We start from the raw sequence: 20170 nt of genomic DNA on the forward strand, positions 1-20170 counted from the left end.
ATATTATTCAATGGGCACAAACTATCATCTCCTGCTACCCGATTACTATGTTAAAGTTGTTTAGCTAAAGCACTCTAGTTCAATTCTAAGTCGAGTCCTATGCGTGCACTACCCGTCCCATCCCTATGGCCTATGAGGCTTTGTACCTACTATTTTGGGTTGTTCTAGACTTACTTAGGGTGCTCAAATGATAAAACTAGGTGCACTTTTAAAACATGTAGGACTACACATAAAATCAGTAAATGGCTCAAGTTAGCCACCACACTTAAGCAACAAATGCACGCGGGCAGATTTTGCATTAGGCAGTAGACAGCTTCAGAAATTAAGGCTTATTAGAGTCATTAAGTCCTATAGACAAAGCTTCTATGTGATCTCATTTCAAGTCGTCCTACAGGCAGTGCAGCTGTTTCAGATTATCGAGTTTGAAGATTGCAGGTATTACAAATCTGTAGACATGATCTCTAAGTTGTTTGCGCAATGGGGCAGTAAAACCGTTTAAAAACTCTGAATTACAAGTGTTTGATTTTATAGGAATGCGCTCTAAGCGAGTAACAGTATCCTATAGGAAGGTTCTCTATAGTTGGTATTTAAACGCAGATTCATCATGCATATCCATATAGAAATGTTATCTAGGTTGGCAGCATAATAAGAGAAACAGAAGCAATCGATTAATTAATTAGTTATAGCCCTATGTTTTTTAGCCTAAAGAATCACCCCTTGCAATATAAATAATACTTCGAAACTCCCTTAGGGTAGGGGTTGCTTATATTATTCAATGGGCACAAACTATCATCTCCTGCTACCCGATTACTATGTTAAAGTTGTTTAGCTAAAGCACTCTAGTTCAATTCTAAGTCGAGTCCTATGCGTGCACTACCCGTCCCATCCCTATGGCCTATGAGGCTTTGTACCTACTATTTTGGGTTGTTCTAGACTTACTTAGGGTGCTCAAATGATAAAACTAGGTGCACTTTTAAAACATGTAGGACTACACATAAAATCAGTAAATGGCTCAAGTTAGCCACCACACTTAAGCAACAAATGCACGCGGGCAGAATTTGCATTAGGCAGTAGACAGCTTCAGAAATTAAGGTTTATTAGAGTCATTAAGTCTATAGACAAAGCTTCTATGTGATCTCAGTTCAAGTCATCCTACAGGCAGTGCAGCTATTTTAGATTATCGAGTTTGAAGATTGTAGGTATTACAAATCTATAGACATGGTCTCTAAGTTGTTTGCGCAATGGGGCAGTAAAACCGTTTGAAAACTCTGAATTACCAGCGTTTGATTTTATAGGCATGCGTTCTAAGCGAGTAACAGTATCCTATAGGAAGGTTCTCTATAGTTGGTATTTAAATGCAGATTCATCATGCATATCCATATAGAAATGTTATCTAGGTTGGCAGCATAATAAGAGAAACAGAAGCAATCGATTAATTAATTAGTTAAAGCCCTATAGACATGGTATGTAGATGAACATTAGCAAAGGCATGTATTATTGCATCCTATAGGCATGCTATCTAGTAATCATATTGTAATTACATAAATAAGCAATTAGTTATTGACATGCAATTCCTATAGGCATGTTGTCTAATAGCGCATAACAGTATAGCAAGTGGCAAATAAAAAATTTATATCCTATAGGCATGCCATATAACAACACATAGAAATAGAGCATGTTGAGTGAGTGAAGCATTTAGATCCTATAGGCATGTTTTCTACTCTTTCATGCGAGAATTAAAGTATCCCAGCCCCCATTATTATTAATCCCCAATCATTTGTTATTACAAGTTATTACAGGCCCAAACGAAAGAATACAAGATGACATATTACAGGCTGAAAAAATACAAGCCTAGTGAAGCAATTACAGGCCCAATGTGAAAATGACCCAGGAATGTCCCTAGGCCTTCAATAGTCTTACTCTTTGCACGACAGCCAACTCAAAACACTAGCTTACCAAAGTAAGATGAGTTCAGTGCCCAAACCTAACATGTATGGCCCAACACCAAAACAAAATGCATTACTCACTAATCCAACTGGATGCCAATTTTAACCACACAAACGACATACTACACATGGAGAAAACTTGAAGTATATATACTTGACTCTTAAAACAACAACTCTCAGCAAAGTATGTGGACAAAATCACATAAGGCATTCGCAAGAAATAGACAAGGTTGGTTCATGCTTGTTTTTTCAGGGGTAAAATTAAAGTAACAGGAGTAACTATCATAGGGTGATAAGCTACTTCTGGTAAAGTTCCATCGCAAAGTATAGTCCAGAATTAACCTAAAGGATTTTAACCATGAGATTTTAACATGAGTATCTAAACAGAATCACAGACATGGACAAGTGAAATAGTAGTCTTCACATGGGAGTTTATAGCATGAGAGTCTAGTAAAAATATGATCACAAACAACATAACAAACAGGCTGGTAGCATGGTCTATAATAGTCGACAAGCAATCACTTAGTTGAACATGGGAAACTTAGCATGCTAAGTATCAGTTATGGCACAAAGGGTTCAAAACAATACCAAAACTCATATTATATCAATTTTAGATTAACAGGACACGCAGGTACTGGGGCTTGACCATATATAGGAGAGAGGCTAGGTATTTCAGCCTAAAGTCTTAGGCAGTATTAGAGAGCACAAGATTTAAAGCAGAATATCAGAGAACACACATTAAGTAGCAAGAAAGCATGCTTGGCATGGAAACATGATCAAGTATTAGCTTTAGGAAATGTCAAGTTGCACATGAATGAATCAATAGGGATTAGAACACACTCTAGGCATGAATTGGTTTATCACAAGACTTTAGAACAAGGTAGAGAAGTAAGCTCATGGCAAGCAGCAGATGTAAGCACTCATGTAAAACACACTAGGCTAAACAAGCTTAAAAGAGTTAAAAATTATTCATATTGAACACATAGAATAAAGATACATTAGAGTTGGAATTTTAGGCAAGTTCAAATGCAAGAAAAAGTTCAAAGTCGCGAAACAACTTCAGAGCAAATAAGGCTGCAAATAGAGGTGGCATAGTAACATATTGATTCACAAAACTTTCAGTGGCATGAGTGTGCAGAGCAAGAACACAAATGAAATGGGAAGAAACTGCGAAGACCAAAGAACATACCAGTTACCAATTGACGAACAAATAAACAAGAAGAACAGTTTTAGCAGTACTTCAAAAGACAGTAGAGCAGCGAAACCTAAAATCTCAGGGCGTCAGAGTTTTCAAGGGTTTCAGATGAACCCCGGACACTGCTCACACTGAGAAAGGTCAATTAGTCGAATTCCGGTGGCCTTGGCTTTCATCCGGCCAAGAGCTAAGAGTACAGAAAGTATAGAAGAATGCGAGTTGAGAGAATATTAGTAGTGATAAGAGTAGTTAAGTCTTAGAAGGGTAACGGGGAGGGGGGCTTATATAGTGACAACATTGAATGAATAAATAAGGAAATGCAGTTAATCAAACACAAATAAGGAAAGAAAAACATGCAGAATCGATTTAGAAGAAAAATCGGGCAAACGCTAGTTCCACACGGAAAACGAAATAGTCAAAAAATCTCACTGAATCGAACCCACATAGCTTGGTAAGGAATGTATCAAGTCAAGAACATGAAGATAGTACAGAATCAGAGCTGAACAAGCACCCAATGATTCAACTTCCATAAATAACTGAGTAACAAACACTGTAACATCGAGGAAATGGTAAGAACCACCATGTGTGCAAAAAGGACAGGGAACATGGAAGATTTTCCATGTCATATCGATTTAGGGACTGAGATTTGAATGGAGATGGCTAGGGTTTTTCTAAGAGAGAAGGAAAGGATGAGAGGTTTTTAGGGCGGCAGTCTCAGGGAAAATGGTAGGGTTTCGAGTGGGTTTGTTTAAGTAAAGAGGGTTAGGCGAGCAAGGGCTGTTGATGTAACGACCCGGCCGGTCGTTTTGAGTATTACAACCTCGTTTCCCTATTTACTTCTCAAATTTGGCTTTACAGTTGTTGTTTGACTTGCCGGAGAAATTGGTTCGGGTCCGGTGAGATTTTGGAATGAATTGGAACATCTTGTTCCAAGGTTTAAAACTTAAGTGAAAATAGTGACCGGATGTCGATTCTTCAAGAATATGTGGTATCACATTAAGAGAATGAGCTCCAAATTCGGTTTTGATTGAAGTATTAGATCCATATTGAAATTACGGAGCCATAGCAAAAAGAATCATTGAATTCGGACATCATATGAGAGAGTTATGCCTATTTCCGTGTCGGGAATAATTTTCCATCGCCACGAGCGCCCAGGGTTTATATGGAATTGATTCCTATACCTCGTGTTGATTGTATCAAATTATTTTGACTAAGATTCGAGGCGTTCGGAGGCCGAATCAAGAGGAAAAGGTTTATTGGAATAAAGAATTTGCTTGAATTGAGGTAAGTAACTCTTCTAATCTTGGAGTTGAGGGTATGATCCCTGAATATATGTATTTTATGAATTGTTGGGAGGTGACACACATGCTAGGTGACGGGCGTGTGGGCGTGCACTATAGAAATTATGACATAATTGTTTATGTGGAATTTTATAGTTAAATAACCTTCGTATTTTCCATGTGGTTTTATGTGTTAAAGAAATTGAGCTGAAAAGCATATTACAAATCATGTTGAGGCTATGTGCCAGTATTATTGGAACCCACAGAGGTCATATTACTGTGAATTATTATGTTGAATTGAAAAGTCATATTCAGTCATATTCATTTCATTGCATATCATAACTCAGTTTTATGACTCTATTTTGATGCATAAAAATATTTTGGGTCGAATGCCCTGTTTTACTGAGATGCCCAAGTGGCTTGAGAGGTTTATGACTGAGTGAGGCCGAGGGCTTGATTTATGTTTCATATGTACCTCAGTCTCTATTATTTGCTAATATGTTGTGATACTTGATGTGGGTTGTGTTCCCTTATTTGTTGATGATGGTGAGGCTAGTGAGGTACATGATTGAGTGAGACCGAGGGCCTGGTTGTGAGGATATTAATACCATAGCGCGTGAGTTGTCCACGTAGCACGTGAGTTGACCGTGCGGGTCCAGGTATTTATACCATAGCGCATGAGTTGGTTGCGTAACACGTGAGTTGACCGTGCGGATCCAGGTATTGATAAGATGTTTTGGTGAGTTGTCCATGTAGATTATAACACTTGGGATGAAGGATCCCCTCCAGAGTCTGTACACACCCCCAGTGAGCGCAGGTACCTACTGAGTGCGAGTGTCGAGTGCTGAGTGATGAGTGACTGGGAGGCATGAGTGATTGTGAGGTATGCCCGAGTGGCAAGAGTGATTGTGAGGTATGCCCGAGTGGTATGAGTGACTGTGAGGTTTGCCCGAGGGGTTGTATATGAGTGATGTTCTGCCCGACGGGCTGTTTATGATTTTTATCATTGAGTTGCATTGCATTGGCATGCACACATGACATACATGCATAGAGATGTATTTTCTCGTGCTGTACTGCATCACATCATTCATGATTTTTAACACATTGTTGACAGATGGGCATAGTGATGCATTTATTTTTGTTTTTTTTACACGGGTTATCCGGAAGGAAAATGAAACATCTTATTTATTATTGACAAGATTTTGGGAGAAATTTATTGTTTTCAAACTATTCATATTTTTGGCAACTCCAGCAAACGATTGGGGTTTTCACTGATGTATTTGAAAGAAAGAACTACTATTTTGAAATCATGATTTGGCTGAACATTTTGTCTCTGAGTTACTTCTGGTATTATTTGCTTTATGTTGTTATGGATTGTTGTGGACTATTGGTTTTGGACCCGACTTGGTGGAAGCTCGTCACTACTTTCAACCTACGGCTAGGTTTGTTACTTACTCAGTACATGGGGTCGGTTGTACTGATACTACACTTCTGCACATTGCGTGCAGATGTTGGCTGTTGTTGTTGCTGTGCTCGATGGTTGCGGGACTTGAAGATGTACCTGCGTTCCTGTTGTAGCTGCCTCTTGTTCAGGGTAGCCTTAGATTTATAAAAGCTCTGTTTATGTATTATTCAAACAGACTATGTATTTATTTCATTTCCGCTTTGTATACTCTATTCTGAGAAGCTCATGATTTGTACTACCAGTTCTTGGGGAGATGTATCGGTTTTAGATATTTTCTTTTAATTAATTTTATTGGAATTAGATAGTTGGAAATTGGCTTACCTAACGGGTTGGGTTAGGTGCCATCACGACTAGTGGGTTTTTGGGTCGTGACAGTTGATTTCTAAGATCAACAGATGAGATGAAAAGAAGAGCAGGGCGGGTCAACAGGAGCGGGTGGCGACCGGGTTTATTAAAGGGCTCATCTGGTTTGGGCTTGGGGTTATTGGGTCAAGGATTTTGGACGTTTAGGCCATTGAATTGGTCCGGAATTTGTCCTATTTTGGGCCAGCATTTAAAATACCCGAATTTAATTAAAAATAAATTATTAAAGGGTCTTTTTTCTCTCAGCGAACGTTAGGTGACCTTGCTAACCTGCGCATCCACCGAAAATGGAGGGAAGAGGATGATGAAAGAGGAACACCAGTAAAATGCCAGTAGTAGAGAAGAATCTTACTAATATCATACTGCGGGAACAAGGAAAATAAATAGCTAAAGCCAAAGAAAAGATGCAAGATGAAGAAGAAGACACTGAGAGTGACCCTAATTGACCAGATCTGAGTGATTCTAGGGTTAAATTGGCTACTCCGGTAAGATCAACTGTCAAGGAGGCAACGAGATCACCAATTCAAATAGGTGAGGCGACTACTAGCAAAACAAACCCCAATGGAACAATGCATGCAAGCCCAATAGCAGAGCAACAAGTTGCAGAGAGCAAAGAGTAGAGGAGTACACAAGATAAAGTTGATGAGAAAGCTGGAGAAGGCGGCAGATCTTGGGCAAGATTATTTCAGGAGAATAAACTTGCTGCAAAAAGGATGAACTTATCATACATCCCTCCGGTGATACAAGTTGGAGAAATAGTAGTTCAATTGTTAGAAGAAGACCTTGAAGAGGAAAACCAGAAGTGGAATTGAGCTGTGATACTATATGTGGTGGGAAATACTCCGACCATTGGGGCAATTGAAAGATTCATAGCAAGCCAGTGGAGCAGGGTCAAAAAACCAAAGGTACTTTTCCATAATGATGGCTACTTTGTAATTTTGTTGTCTAGCAGCGAAAAGAGGGAAGATGTACTGATGAATAGACCATACACTATCAATAGCAGGCCTATTATCATGAGGCCATGGACATAAACCTTTGACTTCAATGAAGAGATACTAAAAACTATTCCACTATGGGTTAAATTCCCTAATTTGCCTCTGAATTACTGGAGTAAACAGGCTTTGACTAAAATTAGAAGTGGCTTAGGCAAACCGCTATATGCGGATGGATGTACTACAATTACAGAGAGGATTACCTATGCTAGAATTCTGATTGAAATGGACATCACCAGGCCTACCTCAGAAGATCAAACTACACGATCCTAAGGGTAAGGTGTTGGAGAAGATAATGCACTATGATTGGAAACCACATTACTATCAAACTTGTTGTCAGTTGGGTCATTCATGCAGAGATCAAAAGAAACAGAAGCTCGATGGTGAATTACAAAAAGGTATTACTGTGAAACTAAAGCAAGAATGGAGAGCAGTGAGGAAACTGGACCCTGCAACAGATAAAATTGATACACAAGGCAGATTCCTTGACCAAATGGAGAGTGCACGCAGTGAACAAGTAATCTAAGTAAAACCAGATAAGAATTGGCAACTTGCTAGAGGAAAGTTTGCCTTAAAGAATAATGTAGCAACTGCAAAGGAGAGTGAAGTTGATATTAGGAATGCTTTCAAGGCCCTAGTGGACACAACACAAAAAATAGTACAAATGTCTGAGGCTCACAATACTAGAGGACAGCAGAACAGGTGTGATAGAGGAGGTACCCTACAACAATCCAACTTATGCTGATGAACATTGTAACTTGGAATGTAAGGGAGATGAATAAAGTTTATAAAAAAAAGAGCTCAAAATATTTTATAAGGAGAATAAGGTAGTACTAATAGCTATTATAGAAAATAGAGTCAAAAAGGAAAATGCAGCAACAATAATGAAGAAGAGCCTAAACAACTGGAAGTGGGTAGACAATTATGAAGATGCATCAGGAGGTAGAAAATGGATAACATGGGATCAAATGCAAGTGACATTCTCTTTGATCAAAACCCGTGAACAATTCATACTGGGACAAGTCAGCATAGTTCCAATTTTAATTTTTGTACAGTATATGAAAAGCATACTATTCAAGATAGGAAGAGGTAATGGGAGGACATGAAGATACTACTAAATGGTATAAGTGGACCAAGTCTGGTAATGGGTGATTTCAACACCATTTTATCCAATGAAGATAGAATACAGGGGAATCCAGTTCAGGAAAGTGAAGTTAGGGACTTCAAAAACTTTATGCTTGATAGTGGGCTTGAGGAGCTAAAGACACTAGGAAGAAAATTCACGTGGACAAATAATCAGATACACAGTAGAATTGATAGAATCCCGGTGAACTCTAAATGGGTGCAAAAAAGGACACATATGACAAGGGTTGTTATGAATCCTGGTTTCTCTGATCACTACCCAATAAGTGTAGGATTTGATGATATCTCTGAGCAAGAAAGTAGGCCTTTCAAATTCCTCAATTGCTTGGCAAATCATGAGGAGTGTGATAAAGTATTGCAGCAATGCTGGAGGCAGAAGAGTATATGCACATGTATGATGAATGTATGGAGGAAACTTAGAATGCTGAAAGGCAATCTAAAACAGCTGAATAAGCAAGAGTTTAGTGGAGTAGAAAACAAGATTCAGACGACAAGGTACAAGCTAAACACCATCCAGAATAAGATGCACATTCTTGATGGTGACTCAGAACCAATGGAACAGGAAAGACTAGCAAAAATGGAATTGGAGAAATGGCTGATGGTTAAGGAGAGTGTGTGGAAACAGAAATACGGAGTGCAATGGCTCAAATTGGGAGACTCAAACTCAGCATACTTCCATGTTTGTATGAAAAATAGACAAGCAAGGAACCACATTGGCAAGTTGACTAGTAGTGAAGGGCAAATACTGAACCATCCTGATGAAGTTGAAAAGGAGATCCTAAGTTTTTACAAAGTACTACTTGGGTCAGCTGCGACTCAATTACCAGTTGTCCTGCCAAACATTATGCAGAATGGTTACACCTTAAGTCATAGCCAAAAACTGCAGCTCATCAGACCAATCACAAGGGAGGAAATAAAACAAGCTATGATGCATATTGAGGATAATAAAGCACTAGGGTATGATGGATACAATGCTTTCTTTTTTAAAAAAATATGGCCAATCTTAGGAGAGGAAGTCACTTATGCAGTGATGGAGTTCTTTCATACTGCTGAAATATGCAAGTCCATCAACTGCACAACCATCACCTTGATTCCTAAAGTGAAGAATCCAGCCAATATCAAGGAGTTCAGGCCAATTTCTTGCTGCACAATCCTTTATAAGATTATCTCTAAAGTTCTAACATCTAGATTGCAGGGAGTCATGCATGATATAATTGACAACTGTCAAACAACCTTTGTACATGGGAGATTATTTACATATAATATAATTATGATCTATAAGCTAATTAAAGGGTATAGGAGGAAGAATATATCCCCAAGGTGCATGTTAAAAATTGATATGCAAAAGGCTTATGATTTTGTTGAATGGGTTTTCATTGAGCAAGTGACGAAGCTGCTGAGATTTCCTGAGATATTTGTCAAATGGATAATGGCATGTTTGTGTTCAGTCTCATATTCAGTACTTATCGATGGCAAGCCAACAGTACCCTTTGAGACAAAGAAAGGACTAAGACAGGGAGATCCCCTATCCCCATTTCTATTTTTAATGGTTATGGAATACTTGAGTAGGTTACTAAAGCCTTTGAAGGAGAAAAAGAACTTCAAATTTCACACAAAATGTTCAAAAATCAATCTGGTGCAACTGGATTTGCTGATGACCTGTTATTATTTTGTAAAGGAGATCTTCAGTCTGTAAGTATACGTTACAACTAGTTCCAAATATTTTTTGCAGCCTCAGGTTTAGTAGCAAATCTAAACAAAAGCAATGTCTACTTTGGTGGAGTTAGTTGTGAGGTGCAGAAACAAATTATGGAGCTACTTGGCTACTCTAAAAGTGATCTACCATGTAGATATCTGGGAGTTCCCCTTAGCACAAAGAGACTAACAACTGTTCAATGTGAACCACTGATCGATAAGATGCTAGGAAGAGTTCAGAACTGGACTTTTAAGTTCTATCCTATGCAGGAAGAGCTATGCTAGTGAAAAGTATTTTATTTGCTGTCCAAACTTTCTGGGCTCAAGTATTCATCTTACCAAACAAAATAATATAGTTCATTGAGGCTATATGTAGAAGATTTCTATGGACAGGGGCTGCTGAACCTACTAAAAATGTACTAATTGCTTGGAAAAAGCTTTGTGCTCCAAAGGTAGCAGGGGGCCTTAACTTCGTTGATGTTGAGATGTGGAATAAAGCAGCAATATGTAAGCTCTTATGGAGCATCTTCACAAAAAAGGAGAAATTATGGGTGATATGGGTACATTCATACTACATTAAAGACAAAACTGTATGGGGCACAGAACCAAACAATGCTTCTTAGATCATGCAGAAACTTTTCAAGCCTAAATACTACTTTAAGGCTGCTAGATACACTGAAAAAGATATTTCTCAGATGAAAAGATTCTCAATTCGACAAATCTATAAAGATATGCAAGGTGAATTCCAGAAGGCGACATGGAGAAAGCTAGTATGTAATAATCAGGGATTGCCAAAGTGGACCTTTATCATGATATTAGCATTGCTTAATAGGCTTGCTACAAAAGACAGATTGGCCAAATGGGGTATCATTCCAGATCAACTATGCCACTTATGTGAAAAGGAGAATAAAACAGTGCAACATCTTTTCTTTGAGTATGAAGTCACTGGAAGCATATGGCAGCAGCTGCTGTACTGGCAAGGAATACAGAGAGTGAAGAAAAAGTGGCAAGAAGAGATCCAATGGATAGAGCAGTTTGCGAAAGGCAAGAGTGCTGGGGCTGCAGTATGTAGAATGACCTTTGCAGCAACGGTTTATCATGTCTGGTAGGAGAGAAATTGTATCTTTTTCCAAAAGAAGAAGAGATCAGCCAAAGCCATAACTCGACTGATCATTCAGGAAATCCATGTGAGGGCTGGTTGTTTTCCTAGGCTAATGAGCACAATGAAACAGATGAATTGGTGCCTAGAAATGGCCTAAGAATGCGAGGAGTATAGTAGAATGGTAGTCAGTAATTAGGTAACTCCAAGCTGGGGCTTCATGTCTAGCTGAAGCTATGCTTAGACAAAGTACTGTTATGTGCTAGTTTGTACATAATTATACTTGGTAAATAAAATCTTTACTTACCAAAAGAATGAATTATTAAAACGTCTAATAAATGATAAAAATATTATTTATGCTATGAAAAATGCTTGAAAATAATAACTCACCATTATAAAAATATAAAATACTATTTTGGCATAAATAATATAATAAATGCAGTTATTTATAGGATATAAGCTATTATTGTAAAAATTATGTAAATAGCTCAAAAACAAACAAATGTAATTATATGAAATGAAGTAAAATATTATAAAACATACATGTGGGTATAAAGAATAAATTTAGATGATTAAATCAGCCCAAAATAATTTGAAGGAATAATTAATAAATATTTAATATCAATTTTAAAGCTTTAAAAATTATAAGAAATTATAGAAAATACTTATATGACTCTTGTAAATTGGGTAATAATGCAAAATGATATTTCGAAAGCATATAGAATATTTTATAAAATATGAGGACAAAATTGGGTATCAACAATATACAAAACATCTTCCCATCAGTCAGGGCCCAATTTTCCTGTACTATCTTACCAATCTCTAGATGTTCAGCTAAGTAATTATAGAATCTGAATATTTTTTTTTTCCAGTCTGAGGTGAAGCTTCTATCTGTATGCTCAGGGGGCAATAATTTGAGAAATGAGGATCCATTACCTGAACTTGTAGTGGAGGCATGTTGACCATCCAAGCAGCATTTACAATAGCTCGATCAATCCTACTATACACATGGTTATTATTCCATGTATATGTTCTTCCAACTGTTGGCATTTCATTCATCCTGCAATTTTCTATGAATTCTTTGAAGTCCTTGGTTTCATGCTCTTGTACTTCACTGCCATGGCTTCTATCATCAGTAGATAGTATAGAGTTAAAATCACCCATGATCAACCTACTTCTTCAGAAACAACTCCATCTCCTTGTGCTTGAACACCTTATTGAACCCCTTCACATTACATGCAACTATTATCATGTTTGAGGATTATGAGTATCCCTATACCCTGCAGTCTCACCCTTCCCATATGTTCTATATTTTACAGTCTGAATTTGATTTGAGCTCTGTTCATTAGGGTGTCCTCCTTCAACCAGCATCTTAAATCCATTTATGACAGTTACATGATTACCATGTTGAGGCACTTGTGGATTATTTGTTGCTGATCTGCCCCTCACTTCTCTCCAATCTCCAGCATCATCAAGCATTGTCTGCTTTGTTGGCATTCCATCCTGTTGAGTTGCCTCTGTTGCTTCAACAAGCTCCTGATGTTTGGCTTTGTCATTAGCTCCAACCACCTTCCATTCTGTTTTCTGCTGCTGTGGCTTGGCCTTCTGTTGTGGCACTAGTTTACTCTCATTCTGATTCTGCTGTTGCCTCTCAGTTTGACACATATGCCCTAATTGCCAACACTTAGGACAATAGATTAGTTTCAGTCATACCACAATACTTGTTCAGACACCCTCCCTTTTGGATCCTTGACCTTGACACTACTAGGTAATTCCCTAGTGACATCCACTTCCACAAGGATTCTAGCAAAAGATATTCTAGCATAGCTTGTAGTAAAATCATCAGCATATAGTGGTTGCCCCAAACCACTCCTAATTTTGCTTAGAGTAGTAGGACTCCAGCAGTACTTGTTGAGAATATTTACCTTCAACTTCTAGTTGAAATTCTTGAAAAAAATCATCCAAAATCGAGCTCAATAAATTTAAAAACGATGGAAGAATGAATAAAATTGCCCCAAAAATATATTCTTATATTTGAAGTAGTCTTTAATGCGATTACAACTAGCCAATGAGATCGAACTAGCCGGATGAAACACATCACAATTGTGCACACACAATTGCGATCACGATGCACATATTAACCTACCCCCTACCTTGCGTGATCACGCGATATCATTGAAGCCCATATCCTTAACCACTGCGATCCCATCGTTTGACTGCGATCACACAACTCATCAACACCACCCAAAAACAAAAAACTGCAATATGGTTTAAAAGTGCGCTTAAACACCACCGAGCCTCTCGGGTCCCAATTCAAGCATATACCAATAAATCCAAAAACTTCATACAAACCCATAGAAAGTCTGAAAACATGAAATGAGACCCTAAAATTCAAAATGAGAAATTGAATTGTTACACATTCTATTCATTGGTATATATATTTTTGCCAAATTATGTACATCATATATATACTTTAACCCGATAATTACGGATTCATGTGAACCACTTTTTACACTGTAGATCCGCCTCTTATTAGTTGTCCATAGTGTTATGCCAATGATAGTTTGGCGAAGCAAATGAGTGGTACAAGGCAGAGAGCAGGAGGATAGTGTAGCAAAAGATGGAAACCAGCTTGCCCACAAAAGTCGTTTTGAGCCGTTTGAAAACAGGGGACCCATCTACATCCACATCCACATCCACATCCACATCGTCCAACCTTTTTCAATAGAAAGATTTTCAAATTTATTGAGAGGTTTGAAAAAGTTAATTTGACTCCCCTCTTTCTATATCTGCCACTCTCTGTAGTTTATTTAATGTGTTTTTCTTGAAACTAGAAGAGGGGGTCCTGGTCCTCTCTCTACCTGTATCTTATTGTCTGTACTAACAAGGGGTCAGTCTTCAAGAAACTCCTTCACACTTTGATACTCTCCTTTTCCTTTAACTTGAAAAAAGACGTTTAAATACAAGTAAGTGCTTCTCTGTAGAAGTTTGTGAGAAGATGAGTGCTTCAAAGTTCATCAAATGTGTAACTGTAGGTGATGGTGCTGTTGGCAAGACCTGCATGCTCATTTGTTACACTAGTAACAAGTTCCCCACTGTGAGTTTCTACTTACCCAACCCTCCTCTTTACCTCATTTGGAAAGAGATTGTGGTTTTACTTGTTCCTGTTTCTTTATTTTTCCTTAATTTCTTTTCTTTTCTGGGATTTGGATGTAAAAGATTCTTTCACTTAAAAGAAACCTTGTTCTTCATTTGTCCCCAGGGAAGTAGGTAGCTAGTTTAGCAGTACTCTATTGGTTAACCTAGCTATTTTGGGCTTTTACTTGCAGGATTATATTCCAACTGTGTTTGACAATTTCAGTGCTAATGTGGCTGTGGATGGGAGCATTGTCAATTTGGGGTTGTGGGATACTGCAGGTACTTCCACTTTTTATTTAATGATTGATTTTTATTTTCTTATTTTTCCCAAATGAAATTAGGTATCTTAGCTTCTAGTAATATACTACTTGCTAATGGTTTTCTAACTGTGTCTTAAAGGTCAAGAAGATTATAGCAGGCTGAGACCACTAAGCTATAGGGGTGCAGACATCTTTGTGCTAGCTTTCTCTTTAATCAGCCGGGCCAGCTACGAAAATGTTCTAAAAAAGGTACTATTATTATCCAACACTTTATCGACTTAATAGCCACATTGGTCTCATTCTTTGAAAAATGAAAAATCTTTCTCCTAAATGAATAGATTTACTCCAATAAAAGCAATTCTCAGTTACAAGGATTTAATTTTATTATGAATTGTATGCAGTGGATGCCTGAACTTCGTCGTTTCGCACCCAATGTTCCAATTGTGCTCGTTGGGACAAAATTAGGTATGTATTGAACTGATACAATTACGATCATGATTTACTCTTTGTGGAGCTGGTGGATGTCCCGAGATTTCTTCCTAGTCCATAGTATTATAACCTGTGATTAATTTCGCGACAGATCTTCGAGAAGATAATCGGTATCTAGCAGATCATATGGGTTCAAACATTATAACACCTGATATGGTACTGACTATATCATTTTGAATTTGAAAATGCTCAGTATAGATTGTACAACAATAATTCAGTTGGCTCCACTGTAGGGTGAAGAGCTAAGGAAACAAATTGGTGCAGCAGCTTATATAGAGTGCAGCTCTAAAACACAGCAGGTATTTATTTCAAGTGTGCTACAAAATAAATTTTCCAGAATACCAACAGTATTATCAGCTACATGTTGACTACTAGGAAAATTTTCGCTATTAATCTACTACAATATATAAAGTTTGCCTTTTTACTAAACTGTTTTATGTATCTGTCAGAATGTGAAAGCTGTTTTTGACACTGCAATCAAGGTTGTGCTTCAACCTCCTAGGAGGAAGGAGGTGCCGAGGAAGAAAAGGCGCAGAAGCACTGGTTGCTCAATTGTGTAAGTTCAGCATTTTAATATGTATCTTGTCAAGACGAATTGGACCTTATGCTATTAAACATCTGTATCCTTATGAGTTAGCCTGATCGCTTGCATTAGCAACACAAAAAGAAACTTAAAGTCAGATGCTTCATCAAGTGCAAACCACAACCACAACATTGAACTCACTTTTGGATATTTTGTTAAACTAGCAAAATGAGTTTGAAAAGAAAACTATAACGGTCAATTGACATAAAGATACTAATCTGGCAAACAACATAGAGTGAAAATGTTTATGCAATGTGTGAATAAAGCCCGATACCTGTTGCGAAGTGCCTCTTTCTTGGAGTTGGTACGTTTCATATTTTCTTTTTCTTTTTTTAACTACACTACTTGCTATTACCAGGTTAAGAAGTAACTTCGGAAATATGCTTCATTAGAGCATGCGAAATTGGATCTAGTGTTGTCTGATTATAAGTCATAAGCAAGCAAGGCAATTGTTTCTGGCTCAGGGTGTGTTTTGTATGAAGGGTTTTCCAATTTTTCGATATTTGGTTGGCTTAAATATTTTAAAAAATATTTCTCTCATTAACTCATTGGAAAAATATTTTTCAAAACTCTTTTTCAACCTTCCTCATCCTATTCCTCATCCTATTCCTCATCCCTACCAACCCCCACCAACCCTCACCCCTACCCCTACCACACCCACCCCAAACCCTACCCCCGCCCCATCCTCAACTCCCCCTCGCCCAACCCCCCTGCCCCTACCCCATCCCCCCTCCCACCCTACCCCGACCCCTCAAAAAAAAAAATATTTTCTACTCTCTAGCCAAACACTAAAAAATATTTTCCGAAATTTTTTTCCACTCACCAATCAAACAAGGCAAAATAATTGACAAAACCATTTTCCTAGAAAGCATTTTCTAGGAAAATATTTTCCATGAAAAAACATTTTCTTTAATACCAAACACACCCTTATTGATCAGTGCTTTTCTAGTTTCAGTTCTGTACGGTTTGTTCCAAAATTCTAAGAACACACTGAATCTTTCTCTCCATATGCCATAATATTGAGGCATCCTTGGTTGCTCTCACTAACGATAGGCATCTGCAGGTGGTCCACATTTATAAAATCTTTTGATTGCTCTGCCAATATTTTTAACTCTACAGATGAAAGTTGAAACCATGATATATTTGTTGATTGTTGATCTTCTATTTGTTCAATCTCTAATGTCTCGCTTGGTTTCGACAGCAGGGGGATCGTGTGTGGAGGCTGTGTCGCTTAGGAACGTTTAGGTGTTACGCTCGTCATATATATCCTTTCCAACAACTACTGACTCGAGTGCTTGCCAGTTGTTTTTCCGTGGCCAGTTGTATTATCTGTTTTGTACCAACTAGTTGTGGATAAGCATAGGGAATTGTTGATTCCTCAGGTCATGGTTTTTGAATATGTGCTTCTTGTGGATACATTGTGCCTGCTTTTACTAATGGTTAGATCAAGATGATTGTCAATTGGTAAAATGAATATCTACTTTGTGAGGATCATTTGCATATTTGCCCTAAAATGCACTTTATCTTTAGACTTACCCATTTAATGAGTGTCAAACATTTATCATTTATCTAATATTTCGCAAAGCATAACATCATATTCATACGCAATAGTCGAATGTATAGTAATATTATAATAATTAGTCAGAATAATACTGATAAAATATCATATGCCAAATCTAATATACCCACAACAGTCCTGAAGCATCTAATAACATCTAAATGGGACGTAAACCTAATGTGTCACGCCTCAATAATTAGTCAGAATAATACTGATAAAATATCATATGCCAAATTTAATATATCCACAGCGGTCCTGAAGCATCTAATAACATCTAAATGGGACGTAAACCTAATGTGTCACGCCTCAATTTTGAAGGAGCACATGGACGACATTCGATATCTTTAAATTTTATAGAGCGAATCAACTAAACATATCTAACACCCATCATCATGAACATACAAGCAACATCTCATAAAACATGCATAACATTAAGTGGAACATATGGCTCAATAGCCTAAAAATATCTAAAAGTCATAAACTATGGCTTATAAGCGTCATATATGTTGGTATTATTAAAAATAATATGGCTTATAAGCATCATATATGCTAAAAATTTCTTTGTAGTTCCTTTTTTTCTCACTTCTTTGTCTTTTATAAAAGACAAAGTCTCTCAATGGTAGTGGAAAGTTTCTTTTTCTCTTTATATTGAATTGGTCTTTGTTGGGCTTCTCTTTAAAAGGGAGTGGCCTAGCATACGTGAGAAATTGGTCCTGAAGGCAAAATGGGTTGATTCCTCCCCCCCCCCCTCCCCGCACGCGAGATATATGTGTGGCATAATCCAAATCTGGTTTTGCTAACAAAAAAATTAATTCTTCATTTTTTAAGCCTACGAAAAGCAGTCTTCTTTGTGAATTATCAAACACAGAAAATACCTTCATTTTTCCGTCTTCTTCAGTCGGTTACTCGGCAATTGATTTGTGCAAACTCCATTCTTCCAGCCACGAGTGCGCATGTTTGGAGGTGCTATGGAACCTTGGGGAGCAACTGATTTTAACGATTTGCACTCAGTAGGGCCAAAATCGCTTTCAAGGCAGTGTCTTGCCACGACAACAGTATTTTCGATAAGTTATTCTTTGTTTCCTTCTTGTTCTTGGTCAATATTATCAGTTATTTTTCCTACAATTTGAAAGCGAATTTACAATATTGATCAATGGCTAGTTCTCTTAACAAAACACTTCCTGACTTGCCAAAGCTTGAGCCTTTGGATGAAAACAACTATAAGCATTGGTCCCAAAAACTTCTGATTTTCTTTGAACAATTAGAAGTTGATTATGTTTTGTTTAACGAACCTCCTGTTGATGTCGTTTCTAATAGTACTGCTAATGTTGTTGCTGATGATGCTGCTAAAAAGAAATTTAAAAAGGATAATAAAACTGTTCGAGGGCATTTACTTAACCATATGACTAACCCTCTGTTTGAGTTGTTTATAAATTATAAATCTGCTAAAGTCATGTAGCAATATGGAGAAGAAATATTGTGCAGATGATGCAGGAAAAAAGAAGTATGTGGTTGAAAAGTGGATCAAATTTCGGATGGTTGATAATATGCCAATCATGGAGCAGGTTCACGAGTATGAGAACTTGACTGCAGATGTTCTGAATGAAGGCATGGAGATGTGTGAGATTCTTCGGGCTCATGTTCTGGTTGAAAAGTTTTCACTTTCCTGGAGTGATTACATGAATCAACTGAAACACAAGAAGAAAAACTTAACTCTTCAAGAACTGATCAGTCACATGAGGATTGAGGAAGCAAACTATCTCAAAGATGAGGAGGCGGAATGGCTTAAGGATAAGATGAAATATCTCTCTCTTAATTCTTCTACAATTAATCTTGTGGAATATTCTAGTACTTTTCTAAAAGACAGGTTTAAAGAAAAACAGAAGAAATGCTAGAAGAAAGGACATGTGAATAAGCAGAATTACTTCAATAAGCCGGAGGCCAAATTCAAAAGTCGAAAGGACCTTACTATGTCTGCAGAAAAATGGTCACAAGGCTTTCCAGTGTAACTAGAGACAAGGACAAAGCTCAAAGCATGGAGGGAAACTCCAGTCGAAGATACCTTACTGAGCGTGGTGATGTCATTGTTGTTATGGTCGTTGAGAAAAACATGGTGGCTAACAAGAGTAACTGGATAGTGGACACCGACGCTTCAAGGCACCTTTGCGCTAACAAGGAGTTATTTCACGATTTTGAGGAATCTACTGATGGCGAGTGTGTCTACATGGGTAATTCCGCTATGGCTGGAGTTATGGGCAAAGGAAAAATCTCCTTAAGATAACTTCTGAAAAACCTTAGCCTTGAACAATGTTCTATACATACCCTTCCTTCGTAGAGACTTAGTTTCTGGTGAGTTTCTCAACAAAGCAGGTCTTAAACTTATTTTTGAAGCATATAAAGTTGTTATTTCTCGTTTGGGAGACTTTGTTGGAAAGGTTTACCTCAGTGGAGGTTTATTTTTACTGAACGTCGTTCAATAGATTACAAATAATGCTGGTACTTCTAATTCTGCTTATATTGCTAAGTTTATTGCTTTGTGACATAGTAGACTAGGTCATGTTAATATTGCTTCTATTAATAAACTTAAAAAAATAGAATTAATTCCTGCAGTTAATGTTGATAGTTTTTCTAAGTGTCCTATTTGTGTAGAAGCGAAACATACCAAAAAGCCTTTTAAGAATATAATTAGTAGAAAGACAAAATTGCTTGAACTAGTGCATTCAGATTTAGCAAATTTCAAGAACACTATTAGTAAGGGCAAAAAGAATTACTACATCATGTTTGTAGATGACTTTCTAAATACACTAAAGTATATCTTCTTAAGTCAAAAGATGAGGCTGAAAGCATGTTTTTGAAAATACAATGCAAAAGTAGAAAATTAATTAGACAGAAAAATTAAGAGATTTAGGTCTGACAAAGGTTGTGATACTAATTCTCTAGATTCCTTTTGTGAGAAAAATCGTA

The 20170-nt window shown here is 37.4% G+C and overlaps 2 protein-coding genes across 2 annotated transcripts; both read left to right on the plus strand.

The window, feature by feature from the left end:
• The first annotated feature begins 10705 nt into the window (after nucleotides 1–10705).
• Nucleotides 10706–11188, plus strand: LOC107830057 (uncharacterized). The gene has a single exon (XM_016657541.1). The coding sequence runs from the start codon at nucleotides 10706–10708 to the stop codon at nucleotides 11186–11188; it is 483 nt and encodes a 160-aa protein (XP_016513027.1).
• Nucleotides 11189–13944: 2756 nt separating this feature from the next.
• Nucleotides 13945–17140, plus strand: LOC107830059 (rac-like GTP-binding protein ARAC7). Its single transcript, XM_016657546.2, has 8 exons — nucleotides 13945–14275; nucleotides 14508–14595; nucleotides 14716–14825; nucleotides 14978–15041; nucleotides 15157–15221; nucleotides 15299–15364; nucleotides 15515–15621; nucleotides 16850–17140. The coding sequence occupies exons 1-8, from the start codon at nucleotides 14177–14179 to the stop codon at nucleotides 16881–16883; spliced, it is 633 nt and encodes a 210-aa protein (XP_016513032.1). The 5' UTR covers nucleotides 13945–14176; the 3' UTR covers nucleotides 16884–17140.
• The last annotated feature ends 3030 nt before the right edge of the window (nucleotides 17141–20170 follow it).

Source organism: Nicotiana tabacum, chromosome 9 (assembly GCF_000715075.1).
Source record: "Nicotiana tabacum cultivar K326 chromosome 9, ASM71507v2, whole genome shotgun sequence".
In the NCBI taxonomy this organism is placed as follows: domain Eukaryota; kingdom Viridiplantae; phylum Streptophyta; class Magnoliopsida; order Solanales; family Solanaceae; genus Nicotiana; species Nicotiana tabacum.

What these genes read in the sequence shown, in the direction of transcription:
- LOC107830057 (XM_016657541.1), top strand. Translation starts at nt 10,706, where the DNA reads ATGCAGAAACTTTTCAAGCCTAAATACTACTTTAAGGCTGCTAGATAC.
- LOC107830059 (XM_016657546.2), top strand. Translation starts at nt 14,177, where the DNA reads ATGAGTGCTTCAAAGTTCATCAAATGTGTAACTGTAGGTGATGGTGCT. An exon ending in GCTCGTTGGGACAAAATTAG is followed by an intron (nt 15,042 to 15,156) that starts GTATGTATTGAA and finishes ATTTCGCGACAG; the next exon opens with ATCTTCGAGAAGATAATCGG. An exon ending in GCAGCTCTAAAACACAGCAG is followed by an intron (nt 15,365 to 15,514) that starts GTATTTATTTCA and finishes TGTATCTGTCAG; the next exon opens with AATGTGAAAGCTGTTTTTGA.